The sequence below is a fragment of the Kwoniella europaea genome, chromosome 1 (assembly GCF_036810445.1).
Source record: "Kwoniella europaea PYCC6329 chromosome 1, complete sequence".
Taxonomy (NCBI): Eukaryota; Fungi; Basidiomycota; class Tremellomycetes; order Tremellales; family Cryptococcaceae; genus Kwoniella; species Kwoniella europaea.
Genome location: NC_089487.1, coordinates 13,524,548 through 13,538,252, shown reverse-complemented (window position 1 = coordinate 13,538,252; position 13,705 = coordinate 13,524,548). Strand labels below are relative to the sequence as shown.

General features: G+C 45.9%; 5 protein-coding genes across 5 annotated transcripts; 2 read left to right on the top strand and 3 right to left on the bottom strand.

The window, feature by feature from the left end:
* Nucleotides 1–356: 356 nt before the first annotated feature.
* On the bottom strand, nt 357–2,520 carry V865_005161 (uncharacterized protein; the record flags this gene model as incomplete). The annotated part of the gene is made up of 8 exons (XM_066228934.1): nt 357–538; nt 598–664; nt 726–864; nt 930–1,878; nt 1,930–1,997; nt 2,061–2,145; nt 2,206–2,292; nt 2,364–2,520. The coding sequence occupies 8 exons, from the start codon at nt 2,518–2,520 to the stop codon at nt 357–359; spliced, it is 1,734 nt and encodes a 577-aa protein (XP_066085031.1).
* Nucleotides 2,521–3,764: 1,244 nt separating this feature from the next.
* V865_005160 (uncharacterized protein) lies at nt 3,765–7,268 on the bottom strand (the record flags this gene model as incomplete). Its single annotated transcript, XM_066228933.1, has 13 exons — nt 3,765–4,353; nt 4,403–4,510; nt 4,638–4,825; nt 4,879–4,957; nt 5,010–5,019; nt 5,177–5,214; nt 5,272–5,324; nt 5,397–5,438; nt 5,492–5,764; nt 5,827–6,178; nt 6,232–6,247; nt 6,306–6,740; nt 6,794–7,268. 13 exons carry the CDS (start codon nt 7,266–7,268, stop codon nt 3,765–3,767), a joined length of 2,658 nt encoding a protein of 885 aa, XP_066085030.1.
* A 571-nt stretch (nt 7,269–7,839) lies between these two features.
* On the top strand, nt 7,840–9,008 carry V865_005159 (uncharacterized protein; the record flags this gene model as incomplete). Its single annotated transcript, XM_066228932.1, has 5 exons — nt 7,840–8,029; nt 8,120–8,331; nt 8,390–8,490; nt 8,546–8,883; nt 8,938–9,008. 5 exons carry the CDS (start codon nt 7,840–7,842, stop codon nt 9,006–9,008), a joined length of 912 nt encoding a protein of 303 aa, XP_066085029.1.
* Nucleotides 9,009–9,124: 116 nt separating this feature from the next.
* V865_005158 (uncharacterized protein) lies at nt 9,125–10,749 on the bottom strand (the record flags this gene model as incomplete). The annotated part of the gene is made up of 6 exons (XM_066228931.1): nt 9,125–9,195; nt 9,251–9,374; nt 9,452–9,462; nt 9,524–9,959; nt 10,021–10,185; nt 10,249–10,749. The coding sequence occupies 6 exons, from the start codon at nt 10,747–10,749 to the stop codon at nt 9,125–9,127; spliced, it is 1,308 nt and encodes a 435-aa protein (XP_066085028.1).
* A 576-nt stretch (nt 10,750–11,325) lies between these two features.
* V865_005157 (pyruvate kinase) lies at nt 11,326–13,690 on the top strand (the record flags this gene model as incomplete). Its single annotated transcript, XM_066228930.1, has 12 exons — nt 11,326–11,580; nt 11,637–11,718; nt 11,781–11,941; nt 11,991–12,080; nt 12,134–12,185; nt 12,235–12,695; nt 12,760–12,768; nt 12,818–12,935; nt 12,993–13,226; nt 13,284–13,407; nt 13,461–13,551; nt 13,613–13,690. The coding sequence occupies 12 exons, from the start codon at nt 11,326–11,328 to the stop codon at nt 13,688–13,690; spliced, it is 1,755 nt and encodes a 584-aa protein (XP_066085027.1).
* Nucleotides 13,691–13,705: the final 15 nt, after the last annotated feature.

Genomic DNA, 13,705 nt, shown 5'->3' with positions numbered 1-13,705 from the left:
AGGGACTCATTTTGGTCTAAGCGGGTGCCGGACGATGAGCCGAATAGTTCTGAACACCTATCAGGCATTGGTCACATTCTTTCATTGGAATGACAAATATGTAATGCTTGAATAAGTGCGTGATGCATGTAGATCGGAAGTAGAAATACACAATGGCGCATGTGAAGATTCTTTACATATGTACAGTACACAGCGTCTGGTGCATGATATTGTTTGATGCTTGTCACATGAGCCAGAAACATCAGTACTTGATTATAAATGTCTGCAAAGATTGATTCATGAGATTGTGATATGATGCTGGAAGTTGTTATGAATGTAGGTAAACGGTTAAGATAAAAAATACAGATTCGTCTTATCTAGAATAAGATACTCATAATCTTCTGATACTTGCTCTCAGTCGCGAATCTTTCCCTATCGAGAGCTTCAAGTTCGTCAAGTTCTCTTCTACCGGTGGTGAAGTCAATTTCATCGAGAGGGACGACTTTGGTCTTCTTTACGACCTTCCATCCAATCCAGCAGATGGCGAAGAGAAGAAGGGCTGATGAGAGACTCGTTAGCCAACGCTTCAGATGTAAGGATGAAATCAGCAATACTTACAGACATAAGCGACGAAGAATGATGAGGTGTCCCAATTACCCTTGAGGAAAACGGGGAAACCGTTGAACTGAAAAACACAGATCGATCAGTATGCGCGAAACATTGTAACTAGGTGAAGACCAACTCACAAGCATGACAAGGGTGAGGAAGATGAACCCATACCAAGACAACCAAGGTTGAAGAGGTGCAAGGTAAGGGAAGCCTTCACGGGATAATCCTTGTTTCTTGAGACCGTAGTAGAATCGTAGGTAGGAAAGAAGGATACCCCTAATCGCCAAAAGAGTCAGTTACACATAAAAGCGATTTGAGAACAAGTGAGAAGGATTACTCACCACCAGGTAATAACACCAGTAACAGCGGAAATGTTATATAACCAATTGAAAGCGTCGACAGCTGTATCTCCACCTTGGTTCAAATACGCCAAGAATCCGAACAAACCAGTGATCACCACACTCCAAATAGGTAGACCCTTCTTGGTACATTTTCTGAAAATCTTTGGCATCTGTCTTTCTAAAGCTAATGCGTAGAAAGTACGCGAGGCAGCGTACAAATCTGAATTACCAGCCGACCAAGCAGCCACCAGAATAACGGCGTTGACGATAGAAGGTAAAGCTTTGATACCGGCATTCTTGATAGCGATGACGAATGGTGAGGCAGCGGCATTACCAGAACCATTGAGAAGATCCTCATTATCGTAAGGAACCAATACTGAGATGACAAATATTCCCATGATGTAGAAGAAGACCAGACGGAAGAAAACTCGTTTGATCGCTTTGGGTACAGTCTTTCTTGGGTTCTCAGCTTCTCCAAGTGTCGTGGCGATGATTTCAGTACCGAGAAAAGAGAAAGCAGCTTGGATGAATACGTTCCAGAAAGCTAGGAATTGTCCCCATGCACCTTCGATGACTCCATCTCCTCCGTTGATGTACATTTGAGCAAAAGGACCGGGGTTGCGCCAGTATCTGAAACCTATGGCATCGTGATTGGGTCCACCTCCGCACATCAAGATGATACCGAGTAGAATGAGACCGACGATAGTGACGACTTTGATAGCAGAGAACCAGAATTCCGTTTCACCATATACTCGTGCACCAAACAGGTTGACTGCGAAGATCAAAATGAGACAGACGGTGATATAGACGGCAGCGTTGGTGTCGGCATCCCAATATGATATGACGATAGCAGCTGCGACGACTTCGACGGGAATGGTGATAGCGTATGAATACCAATAGTTGATACCGGTAGCAAAACCGAGAGCAGGATCAACGAAACGGGCGGCATCTGTTGAACAGTGTCAGATTCGGGGTTTACCTCTGTTGCTATGGTACTTACAATGAGTGAAAGCACCAGCAACGGGGAACAACGAAGCCATTTCTCCAAGTGCTACCATCATAGAGTATCTAATCGTGATATATCAGTAATTAGCAGTTGAGGGCACCTGAAGGAGGGAGAAAATCACTCACACAATGGATGACATGAAGATATAACCTAACCATAGACCTACAGGACCACCTGTAGACAACGCTGAACCGGATCCAACGAAAAGACCTGATATAATAGTATCTCGATTAGCAAAGACGCAAATAGTCGGTTAAGCTGTTTACTCACCAGTACCAATAGCACCTCCCAAAGCAATCATAGCCATATGTCGCTGTTTGAGCGTGCGGTGCATTTGACCATCTTCGTAGTTGGCGGCTAACAATTTCGCGCGATGAGTATACATTACATCTGGGCTTTACGACTTATGATGGTAAAAGCTCGCTCACCTGGGCCGTCAACTTTTTGGTTCTCCCCATTGTATCCTGCCTTTTCACCTCTATCACCGTTGATGTCCGTCACGAATGCTTCTGGGTGAGATTCAACTTTCTTAGGTAACTGAGGAACTCCAGGATCCGAAATTTCAGTAGACTCTTTCCCTGACATTGTGGCGAGTGCGATCGTTGAAGGGTGTCTAACCGGAAATAAATCTACCAGTGTAGATCTTGCGTTTGTTGTTGTTATTGAGGTTGGAAAATCGATGTGAACAAATCCACCTTCTCAAAGACTATGAACAATGCTTTGGTTCAAGACGAAAAAGAGAATCAAGCTCGTTACGGTCGGTCTAAATCGGATTATCCAGAGCGCTACAAGTCCCAAGTCTATTTTAGAAATTTGCTTTTCTTGGACTGGGGTAAGTCGCGTGATACAATTTTCCTCTAAGCGAGATTCACCCAATTTGGATTGGCTACAACAATTTGATAGTATGCACAGGTATGTTTCTGTTTCACCCTTATCTTGTTTTACAGCAAGTGTCCTTGAGTTGAGATCGTTCCAGCAAATTGGGGGGGGTGACTAACGGTTGAATCGGATGTGTGTCTTGTGATGATCTCGTTGTAGGGGATATTTATTTGTTGAGTGATGTCGTAAAAATGGTCTGTCAGAAAGGAGTTGAACGAAATGTAGCTGGACTCATGCTATATATCGATTCTGGCGCAAACAGGCGTTAATCATCATGATAAGAGTCGACCAATCTGCTCCACACCTCTCTCTGCAGAACAATCCACTGACGAATCCACTAAGCATCAGAACGTCATGTTGATAAGAACCTTCTTTCTGACCAATCCAATCACACGATGAATGTATCTCTTATCAACATTTTTCGCTAAATGTTTCATTAGCTCTTGTGACCTGTGGGCTTCTCATGTCTCATGCTCTTAAAATAGATATGAGAACAGAAGCTGCCAAAAGAAGCCAAAAACTTTCAAAAAGGCACCATGCGCTCCAAAGTCAAGTCTGCCGATCATATGCTACAACATCGAACGTGCGGTGTCAAATTGCCGCTAATTGCGGATGATTTCATGGGATCTCTCTGGGGTTTGGGCGTCACATGGCGGGAAAGTGATGTCATGAGATCGTGCTGTATGGCGGACATACCCGGTTACCCGTCGACTTCTTCCTCTTCTCACTAGTTTTACGTGGGAAAATCCATCACGGACAGGAAGCAAGAGAAGTGGATCTAGGAGTTAAGATATCATGATCCGGCCGTCGAATGGGGCCGTCGAGAGTAAAACTTATCTATGAAGCTTATCCGGATGCAAAAAGCATCGCATCAATCCATACGAAATTGATTGATACATATAAGACACCATCATCTTCCCTATACTATACTATAATCAACATTGGGATATCTAGAGCAATGAGAACTTCGGATCGTGGACCTGAGCCTGAGTCCTCATATTCGGGTCCTGTAATTCAGGGGGCAAATGACCTTCGGTCGTATGACTAGCAACGCTCTGCCAATTCACATAGACTATCGGACCGTTGGGACTTTGACTGGTCGATCCTGCACTTGCACTTGCGCTGGCCGAGAAATTCCCTCGAGGAGAACTAACATAATCCCTTCGATGCTCTACACCTTCGTTGTTTGACATATTATGGTTATGATCCATAGCTGACCCTTGCCCTTGCTGTGACCTCATCTTATCCAACTTGCTCCCTGCCATCGCATCTGGATGACCAGCATGCAAGATCGGTCGACTCGTGGTAGGTTCGCTAGGCTCCTCTTCGGCTGGAAAACCTGACGGATCGTATCCTCGTCGCATATCTGGATAAGCGACATGCCAAGCGGGCGGTTGAGCAGGTAGTCTAGGTACCACCTCTGATTCAGGTAGAGGATGGCCCAAAGTTTCCTCTTCTATATGCGTGGATACCATTTCTATCATTATCAGATGTCTTGCACCCATCGCAAATCGGCTGGACAGGGCTTGGAAAGCAATTCTGTGTGGGTGATTAGCGCTAGCTAAACCATGGTGTTTACTGGACTTACTTGAAGACCGCTATCTCATTACGGAACGAATGAGCAGCAGAACGGTCCCCGGTCTCCAGCGCTCGTTGGTAGAATAGGAGCAGAGTACGAGCAGCGGTGAAGAAGTAGCTATAGCAGGATCAGTATTCATGACATCTCCTTGTTTCGATACATCTTGACATCGGAACCCGACTCACACTAAAAAGAGAAAAGTCATATTAGGGCTCATTCTATATATTACTGAGTTTCAATTCACTTACATGAACATATCGGCATCACCATGTATGATATATCTGCATTACTGCTCACCACCAAGTAGACGATATTGAGCACAGCCCTCGCTTCCATCAGGATCCTCGTCGCGGAGACGCAAGAAGGATCGCTGACGTCGGCGAAAGGTTCATGAAGGAAGATACTGGCTATTCGAGGTATGAGGTGGGCAGCCTGGACAGGAATGAGCCAACTGATTGGAAAGGAGGGATCGTAACATCACTCACAATGAGGTCGGCATCGACTCCTTTGGCATGTCCTTGCAGGTATTGCACAGGATCCCTCAAAGCCGGAGGGAAATGTAAACTACAAGGAGCTTGTCAGAAGGCTGATTCTATGTGGATCAAGATAAACTCACTTGAATGCAGCTATGTCCGAATTTATCTGCTTGAACTCTGGCATCTGCCTGGCGATCAGACGATCCGCGGGCTCCATATTCCGGCATTTTCGTATGAAACGACATGCACGAGAGAGAAGGATCATACCTGAATCTCATCAGCCGCAAGTCAAACAGGTGGGACTTACCCTTCAACATCATGTTAAACCCGTCAGCGACAGGATGACTATAACATCATCAGCTCCTTCTTTCTCGAATGCCAAAAGCTGGTGTGGTCACTTACTAGGTCCATAGGTCAGGAGAATGATAGCTCTGTGGGTTCTCGGGGATATCATCCTAGATACAATGGTCATGTTCAGCGACGAAAGGCGTTTGAGAGTGGACTGGACTGGACTGGACTAAACTGACCAATTTTGCAAAGTCATTCCTATGACAAGGCATTCTAGCCGTCTATAGGTTGAATCAGTGTACAGAACCATTTCATTCGCTTGACACAAACTTACCAATTCCTCGATAGGTAATGAGTTTGGCCAGCCTGACGAAGCCGCAGATATACAATCATAAGTCATGATATAATACATGACCGCTCGTCGTTCCTCTCTTTCTGCATCTGTCTTTGGTGGTCCAAGGATCGATTGTCTTAAAGCTGGCATACCAAAATTGTCTGGTTGATAATCAAGCAAACCCAAGCAAATGGCAAGTCTACCTCCACTACCAATGATAATCCATCCCTCGATCCATTTGGCACTTGATTGACCCCAATGTCCCATGACGATCTGTTCAGCCAGTGCCAGTCAGCTTGACACTGATACAGGAACATGAAAGATAAAAGACTTACCATGGCTTGTAGCATATCGAGTAGACCCCTTCCACTGACATGCTCGAATTTCATCGCGTTCATAGCATATCTCGCATTCCTCTCTGAAAAACAAGTTTCATCTGCAGGATTATCGTAAGGCAGACCTTTCCCATTAGCACGTTTGGCATCTTGATTGGTCTTCTCGATAGCTTCCGCGACAGGCCTGCACTTGACAGCGGCGGTGTATCGAGCAGCTGTAGCGCAGATGGCATGTAGAAGAGCAACATGAGGGAAGTCGGCGTGGGTCGGAGGTAGTGCTAGTCTGGTAAGAAAAGTCTGACGATGCAGCACTCGCGGCACCGATGGGACCATGTTGAAGAAGGTTTCGACGCTTTGAGGGGAATCAGCGTTGTCACTTTCCGATCCCAGTTTCAGTCTACTTACAGATGGTCGAGCATTGCTATCAGGACAAAAGCTTTATTAGCGGATCTCCAGATATCTGTTATAGAATCACTCACAAGGAGTAGGCAATTTAGGAGGCCATCCGGGGAAGAGAATATCCAAGAATGGTCCACTGAACCTTCCTGCTTCGGCATCAATATCATCCGAGCTGGTAGGTAAGGTTGATCGTCTGGGCGGTCCGGTCGGTTGAGGAGCCGAACCATCTTGAGGCAGACCGAGAGGCGTAGCGAACGGAGCATTAAAAGGAGGTATCGCAGCTGTGTCTGATACTGTTGGAGCAACAACAGGAGGATTATACGGAGCGCTCAAGAAATCCGCAGGGAATTGATTAGGTGTCGGACCCGCCCAAGAGCTAGTTTCGATGATACGCTGTGATCTTTGCTGTTGTGGTATATTTGCCTGGCCTAGTCCAGCGTTAGGGGTGATAGTCGTTGATGAACCAGGTGGGTTGCTGGACATACTCGTGGCTGCCAATGCTTGTTGTAATTCGGCTATGACACAGGATCAGTGAGATCTTCAACAAACAATCATGAAAGCCACTCACCAACTTTCTCTTCCAATTTCCTTATGACGTCTCTTGGATCTTCATCGACAGAACTATCCTTCCGCTTTGTTCCCCTAGGTATCTCCATGGGACTAGATCCACTTGCACCTTTCGAGTTGTTACCTTTACTATGCATATGCACTGCATGATGATGGTCTTCATCAACATCTTCTGCATCTTCATCGTAAAAGCATTGAATACCTCTAGCATCTCTCTCTTCGTCAGGTTGTGTTCTAGCAAGGAAGTGATAACTCCTCACACATGAGGAACAGTGCGGTTTCCCAGCATCACACTTGATCCTTCTCCTTCGACATGGGATACAAGCTGCGTTCCGCTTCAGTTGAGGTAATGTACGATTCAACTTTCTTTGTTTGGGTTTGGGTGCGGCGTCTGACGCATTTGGGTCATTGGCGGTACTTGCGTTGGAAGCGGTCGGTGACGGTCCGATGTTTGTGTTCTTGGTAGGAGGTGCCATGATGAGTAGCTAATGGGTATGATGGTGAGTGTTATCAATTATAACCTATAGAATGAGTATTGATTGGTCGGAATGTGGAATGACGTTGAGTTTGGTGGGCTATGCTGAAGTTGAAATTGGGATCTCGGTCATGTTATCGGTTGCATGTATTGTAATTGCAGGGGGCGGGGAAGGGGGGTATGAAAGGGATGAAAGGGGGATCACTGGGTATATTCGATCGTGTTATACTCTTAACCTGTATACATGCTAAGATGGATGTCTGTGCTGTGTGTAATGTTGCCATACCTCAATGCTCGTAATCCTGATCCTGCTGAATTCGGTCATCACCCATACCCGACCCTTCCATCCCACATACACTTTCACTACAAATGCCCCTAATCCCCTTTGGGGTGTCCATCTGATTCCGCTAATCCACCATTACAAATCAATCTTCCTGTAACCAGTACTCGTAGAATGCAGGAACAGTTTCAGAAAAGTTGGATATGATTGTTCATCAAAGCAGATCTCGGTTACGTTTGACTTGGCTCGTCCTGCAACGTTCAACTATCACTGACCAGATCAGAAATCAAAGATGGCTTTATTAGCTCGATCACTCCGTCCGATGCTCTGTCAGCAGACTCCCCTGCGCTTGCAAGCTACGCAGATCCCTCGATTGGCGATAGCCGCTAGGTACAGAGGGGAGATCGGTGGGAGATCGTATAGCTCAACGAGGGTAGTCAAAGCAGTCGTACAGGATGGACCCGCTTTAACTCAGACGAATCGTGAGTGGTACAACTTCCTTCGAAGTCATCCCCACCCTCGTCAAGGTCATGCAATTGGAATCGATGCTGAATGGACACAATGAGTAACAGGAGCCGAAGTAACACTACGAAGGTTTTGGAAGACTGTCCACATCAAGCAAGATGATTCTGGCACTTTTCAAGTGACGTTGGACCACCGAGCATTGAAGACTCCAGGAGGTGCCAAGTTGTTGATACCGTCTGAGAGAAGGGTATTGGCTTTGTTGATTGCGAATGAGTGGGAAAACCAAGATGAGGTTTTGAAACAGCATACGCTGCCAGTGGTAAGTTTACACTCTCTTGACTTAACATAACCCACAAACCTAACAAGATTGGATGTAGACATCACTAGCATCAAGAGCTATAGATGGACTGGGAGAAGGTGTTATAAGGGCTGGAGTGATTGATCAAATGATGAAATATCTTGATACAGATACAATCCTGTGAGTAAGCTACCTAATTCAGCTCAACGATAGTAGCTTACATCATTCTGTATAGATTTACCAATGACACCCCCACATCTCTTGTACGAATGCAGAAGGAACACTGGGAACCATTGTATTCATGGTTGAAGGAGACATACGGTGTGAAGCTGTATCCAGCAGAAGGATTCTCACCACCTCAACAAAGTGAAGATGCCAGAAACAAATTGAGGAGTGTACTAGAAGAAATGGATGGATGGGAATTGGCAGCGTTTGAGAGAGCTGCATACGCCTCTAAATCGTTCGTGATAGCATTGGCATTGTGCAAAGGTCGTTTGACAGCGAATCAAGCTGCTGAAGCTAGTCATGTGGAAGTAAGGAGTCAGATCGAACAATGGGGAGAAGTCGAGGATAGTGAGTTTGTCTTTGACTATTATGGCTAGACCTCCGATGCTCACTATGTGTTAGCCCATGATGTAGATTATCAGGATATCAGACGAGCACTGGGAAGTGTCGCTTGCTTGTTAGTCAAAGCTTAGGCTCGTATAAATGTATTCGCTGGTCAAGCTATGACAGGATTAGAGGAGTAGAGTACATGATGCAAAACAAGGATAGAAACATGCATCATCATAGCATAAGTCATACATCTGAACATCTACAAGACATCGTTGATTTCAATACTTGGTCCATGGGTAGTTTCTATCCTAGCAGCAGTGATGGAAGATCCTAATGAGTCCTGATCAGCACACAGTATGTCGATCACATGTGGTGTCATGCTCACCTTTCTTCTTCTTCTTGGCGGCATTCGTGACAGCATCGTCAGTCGTACCTGCTGATTGATTATCCCTGACTGTCTGGATGAAAGATCGGATGTTATTCTCGATGGAAGGTATTTCAAAGTCCATCTGTATATTACGAATCAGCATGCCTCAATATTGATACTCAGTATGGGTGTTGAGTATGTATAAACGGTAAAACTTACTCGTGCGACGGCTGAAATTAAAAAGTTGTCAGTCGACAAACACTCATTACAGACGATCTCACGACGACTTACGAATCCTGACTAAACCCTCCTTATCAGCTCTATATTCCATCCTACCAGCTGCATCTCTAATTTTCTCAGCCAATTCTTCGCCTTCTCCTACCAACCCTCTTTTAGCCACTGGCATCAAACCTTTTGGACCAAGATATCTCGCCAGATTCCTCGTCACCTGAGGCATCATACCAGGAGTAGCCAAACATCTCGTTGGCGAGATCTTACCCGACAATACCGATTCAAACAATTCTTCTCCACCGACATAAGCTGCACCTGCCTGTTTAGCTAATGTCGACGAAGGTGAATTGGGTTCGGCAAATACCAGAATGGTCTCTGAGGATCTTCGAGGGTCAAGAGGTAAGTGGAAATGTCCTCTGATGGGAAGAGATGATTTGGTTGATTTGGTAGATAGCGTTAATGAATAGGAAGATGTGGGATTGGCGATTTCAAGAGCCTAGTGTTGAGATGTGAATCAACTAAGCCGCTTTCATCAATTGTGTAGCATGTTTACTTACACGTAATACTCGGACAGCGTCTGTGGCCGTCATGGCATCTGGGTTGACAGTCTTCTTCTTCTTCTTGGTCTGAAGTTTCTGACTTCGAACAGAGGTAGAAGCGGTAGAGGAGAAAGATGCGGAAGCAGCTGGTGAGGAGGCTCGAGTGATCGAGATTGCCGGACGCTAGACACGGTAAATTCCGTAAGTGTACATTGAGTAGATGGAGTAGATGAATGATGAACTCACTACAGCTTGAGTTACTGTCTTCCCAGCTTGTCCCCTGATAGCAGCAACACTTGATCCTATCATATTGTCTGTTTCTGCAGAGGATGTACTGGACGAATTCGAAGTATCACTATCCGAGTTACTGGCTATCTGGTGTTTGTCTTTTTTCTTCTTAGATTTTATCGGAGCAGGTGCAGGGGTATGTTTCCTGTTGAGCCTATTGTCCCTCGCACGAGCTTGCTCTTCTTTCTGCTTTTTCTGAAATTTGGTATATCTCTTTTCCAGGTGCTTGAAGAGTTTGGCTTGCTGGATGAAATATTCCTCGTAGGGATCTAGGGGATCTGTTTTATTCCTTTTGGATTTGCTGTGTGGTACTTGCACTTGGGTATCAGAGGTATTGGGATTGACTACTGTGCCATGAGTCGCTGAGTTGTCTGGATCTGTGTCCGAGGTTGTCGAGGTTGAGACTGTTGAGAGAGAAAGTTGACTTTGCCAAGGTGAGAGGGTGTTATGACGTGGCATTGTTGTCGGATCAGTTAGTTTACTTTGGCGAGATGGCATGTATGGGGTGTAATGTCGATGGGACCACGTGGGTTTACCTATTGCCGGCGGACTTATCCTTGTATCTACCACCAATGAAACGTGATCCATCTAATTTGGATTTGGGAATCCCTAATCTTGTTGGGGAGTTGGAAAATCCATCGAGACATCCCACAAACTTATATATATACTTGCAAACATAGATACACATCTTCCACCCTTTGTATCCCTGATCACTTTTGTCATACATCCCGACTGAAAAGAAAGAGTGAGTCGAACAGTCTCTCTCGCTGGCAGTGGTGGGACTACGATGTGTGGAGCATGTCATTGGCGACTCGTAGATCCTTTGATGAGGGAGTGGTATGATCAAAGCAAAGCAAGGTATAGCAGATTGACATCATCAGCACGTTGCTGCCAACTCTAACCATGACATGTCTCATAAAGACGAAAAAAGCTGACTCCGGATTCTGTCACACTCCCTTTCTTTGCTATCTCTTTGTCCTATCTGATATCAACGTTCCTTTCTTCCTCGTACTCACTGCACAACAATCCGCCATCATGCCATTTGCTCTTGGGCATCACCCACCATCACGGCCTCTTACTCCCTCACCACCCAAAAATCAACCTGCTCGTCTACCATACAACCCAAATCCAATCTCTCGCGAACATAGGTCATCTATTGGAGGTCCCCTCAATTTCAACATGACTTCAAGTGCTTTCGTTTCCAACGCCCCTACCACCCAGCTTGCCTGGCAAGCGTCTCTCAACACCACATTCAATGAGATGACCCCAGAGCAAAAGTTCTTCAGAAAGGTGTGTTCCGTATCCATCACATAAATTTAGCAGAGCTGACGAACGAACACCCACAGACATCCATCATTGCTACCATTGGTCCTAAAACCAACAATGTAGACACCCTCGTCAAACTCGCTGATGCTGGTATGAACATTGGTATGTCGCTTATCTTCGGCTCCTTTGTGCCTTTGCTACATGATGTTCATGATCTCTTCCAGTCCGAATGAACTTCTCCCACGGTTCATACGAATACCACCAATCGGTCATTGACAACGCCCGAGCTGCCGCTGCCAAGAGTCCCAACGGTCGACCATTGGCTATCGCTCTTGACACCAAAGGCCCAGAGATCAGAACTGGTTTGATGAAAGATGACACCGATGTGAGTTGACCTGTACATATTACATGAAAAGGAGCTGACCATCTGACAGGTCCCTATCGACGCTGGTCACGAATTCTGGGTCACCACCGACAAGTCCTTCGCTGAATCCGGTACCGCCGAGCAGATTTATATGGACTACGTGAGTGTCATCGGTTGTCAGTATGCGTCTATGATGCTGACAGATTTTCACAGACCAACCTTCCTAAAGTGACTGCTCCCGGTAAACTCATATATGTTGATGATGGTAAGTTTGAGTCTTATCCACCAGCATATCGTACTGACCTCTCCCATAGGTATCCTCTCCCTCCAAGTCGTCTCAATCGACGGCGAGAAGATCCGAGTCAAGTCCCTTAACTCCGGTACCCTCTCATCTCGAAAGGGTGTCAACCTCCCCAAGACCGCTGTCGACTTACCAGCTCTTTCAGAAAAGGACAAATCAGATTTGGCTTTCGGTGTCAAGAACGGTGTAGACATGATCTTCGCTTCTTTCATCCGATCCGGTAACGATGTCAAAGAGATCAGAAAGGTCCTCGGTACCGAAGGTGCTAACATCAAGATCATCGTCAAGATTGAGAACGAACAAGGTGTCACCAACTTTGACGAGATTTTGAAGGAAACCGATGGTGTCATGGTTGCTAGAGGTGATTTGGGTATTGAGATCCCAGCAAGTCAAGTCTTCATGGCTCAGAAGATGATGATTGCCAAATGTAACGTTGCTGGTAAACCCGTTATCTGTGCTACTCAGATGCTCGAGGTGAGTTCTTCTTTTGCATCGAATAGGAATGTAGAATTTAGCTAACTATAGCTCCTTCTCTTAGTCTATGACCGTAAGTTTGGCTTATCATAGATTGTTTGCCTACTAACTCGCTATCTCAGTACAACCCTCGACCTACTCGAGCTGAGGTATCAGATGTTGCCAACGCTGTCATGGATGGTGCCGATTGTGTCATGCTTTCAGGTGAAACCGCCAAGGGTAAATACCCTATCGAAGCTGGTAAGCTGATTCGCTTTCTGTAAGACATAATATCACTAATGATCCTTCCGTATGCAGTCAAGATGATGGCCGAGACTGCTTACCTCGCCGAGAGAGCTATCGCCTACCCACACTTATTCGACCAACTCCGAAGTCTTACCCCTCGACCTACCGAGACTGCCGAGACTCTTGCTCTGTCCGCCGTCGCTGCTGCCATTGAGCAAGACGCTGGAGCCATTATCGTATTATCGACCAGTGGTGTTTCCGCTAGACTCCTCTCCAAGTACAGACCTGAATGCCCTATCATCTGTGGTAAGTTCCACTGACAACCATCAGAGATGCACTGTAAGCTAAGATGTAACAACCTAGTTACTCGAAACCAACAAACTGCCCGACAACTCCACTTGTCTCGAGGAGTGTACCCCGTATGGTACCCCGAGCCTCGAGGTATACCTGGTGACAAATGGCAAATCGACGTTGACAACCGAATCAGGTGAGTCCTGTCAACGCAACAAACATTGTATATATGCTGATATACGATTCCAGGTATGGTCTCCGAGTTGCCCTTCAACTTGCTATCGTCAAGCCAGAGGCTACTGTTATGGCTGTCCAAGGATGGAAAGGTGGTCTCGGTCACGTGAGTGATATTAAAGTCATCAATGGCTGCGACGTCTTGCTGATGGGATATCGTGTCATAGACCAACACCCTCCGAATCCTCAGCGTTCCCGCTGATCCCGCAGACCTCGATCTCCACTCCATCGAACGAGAAGATTAGATGGGTTTTTGGGCG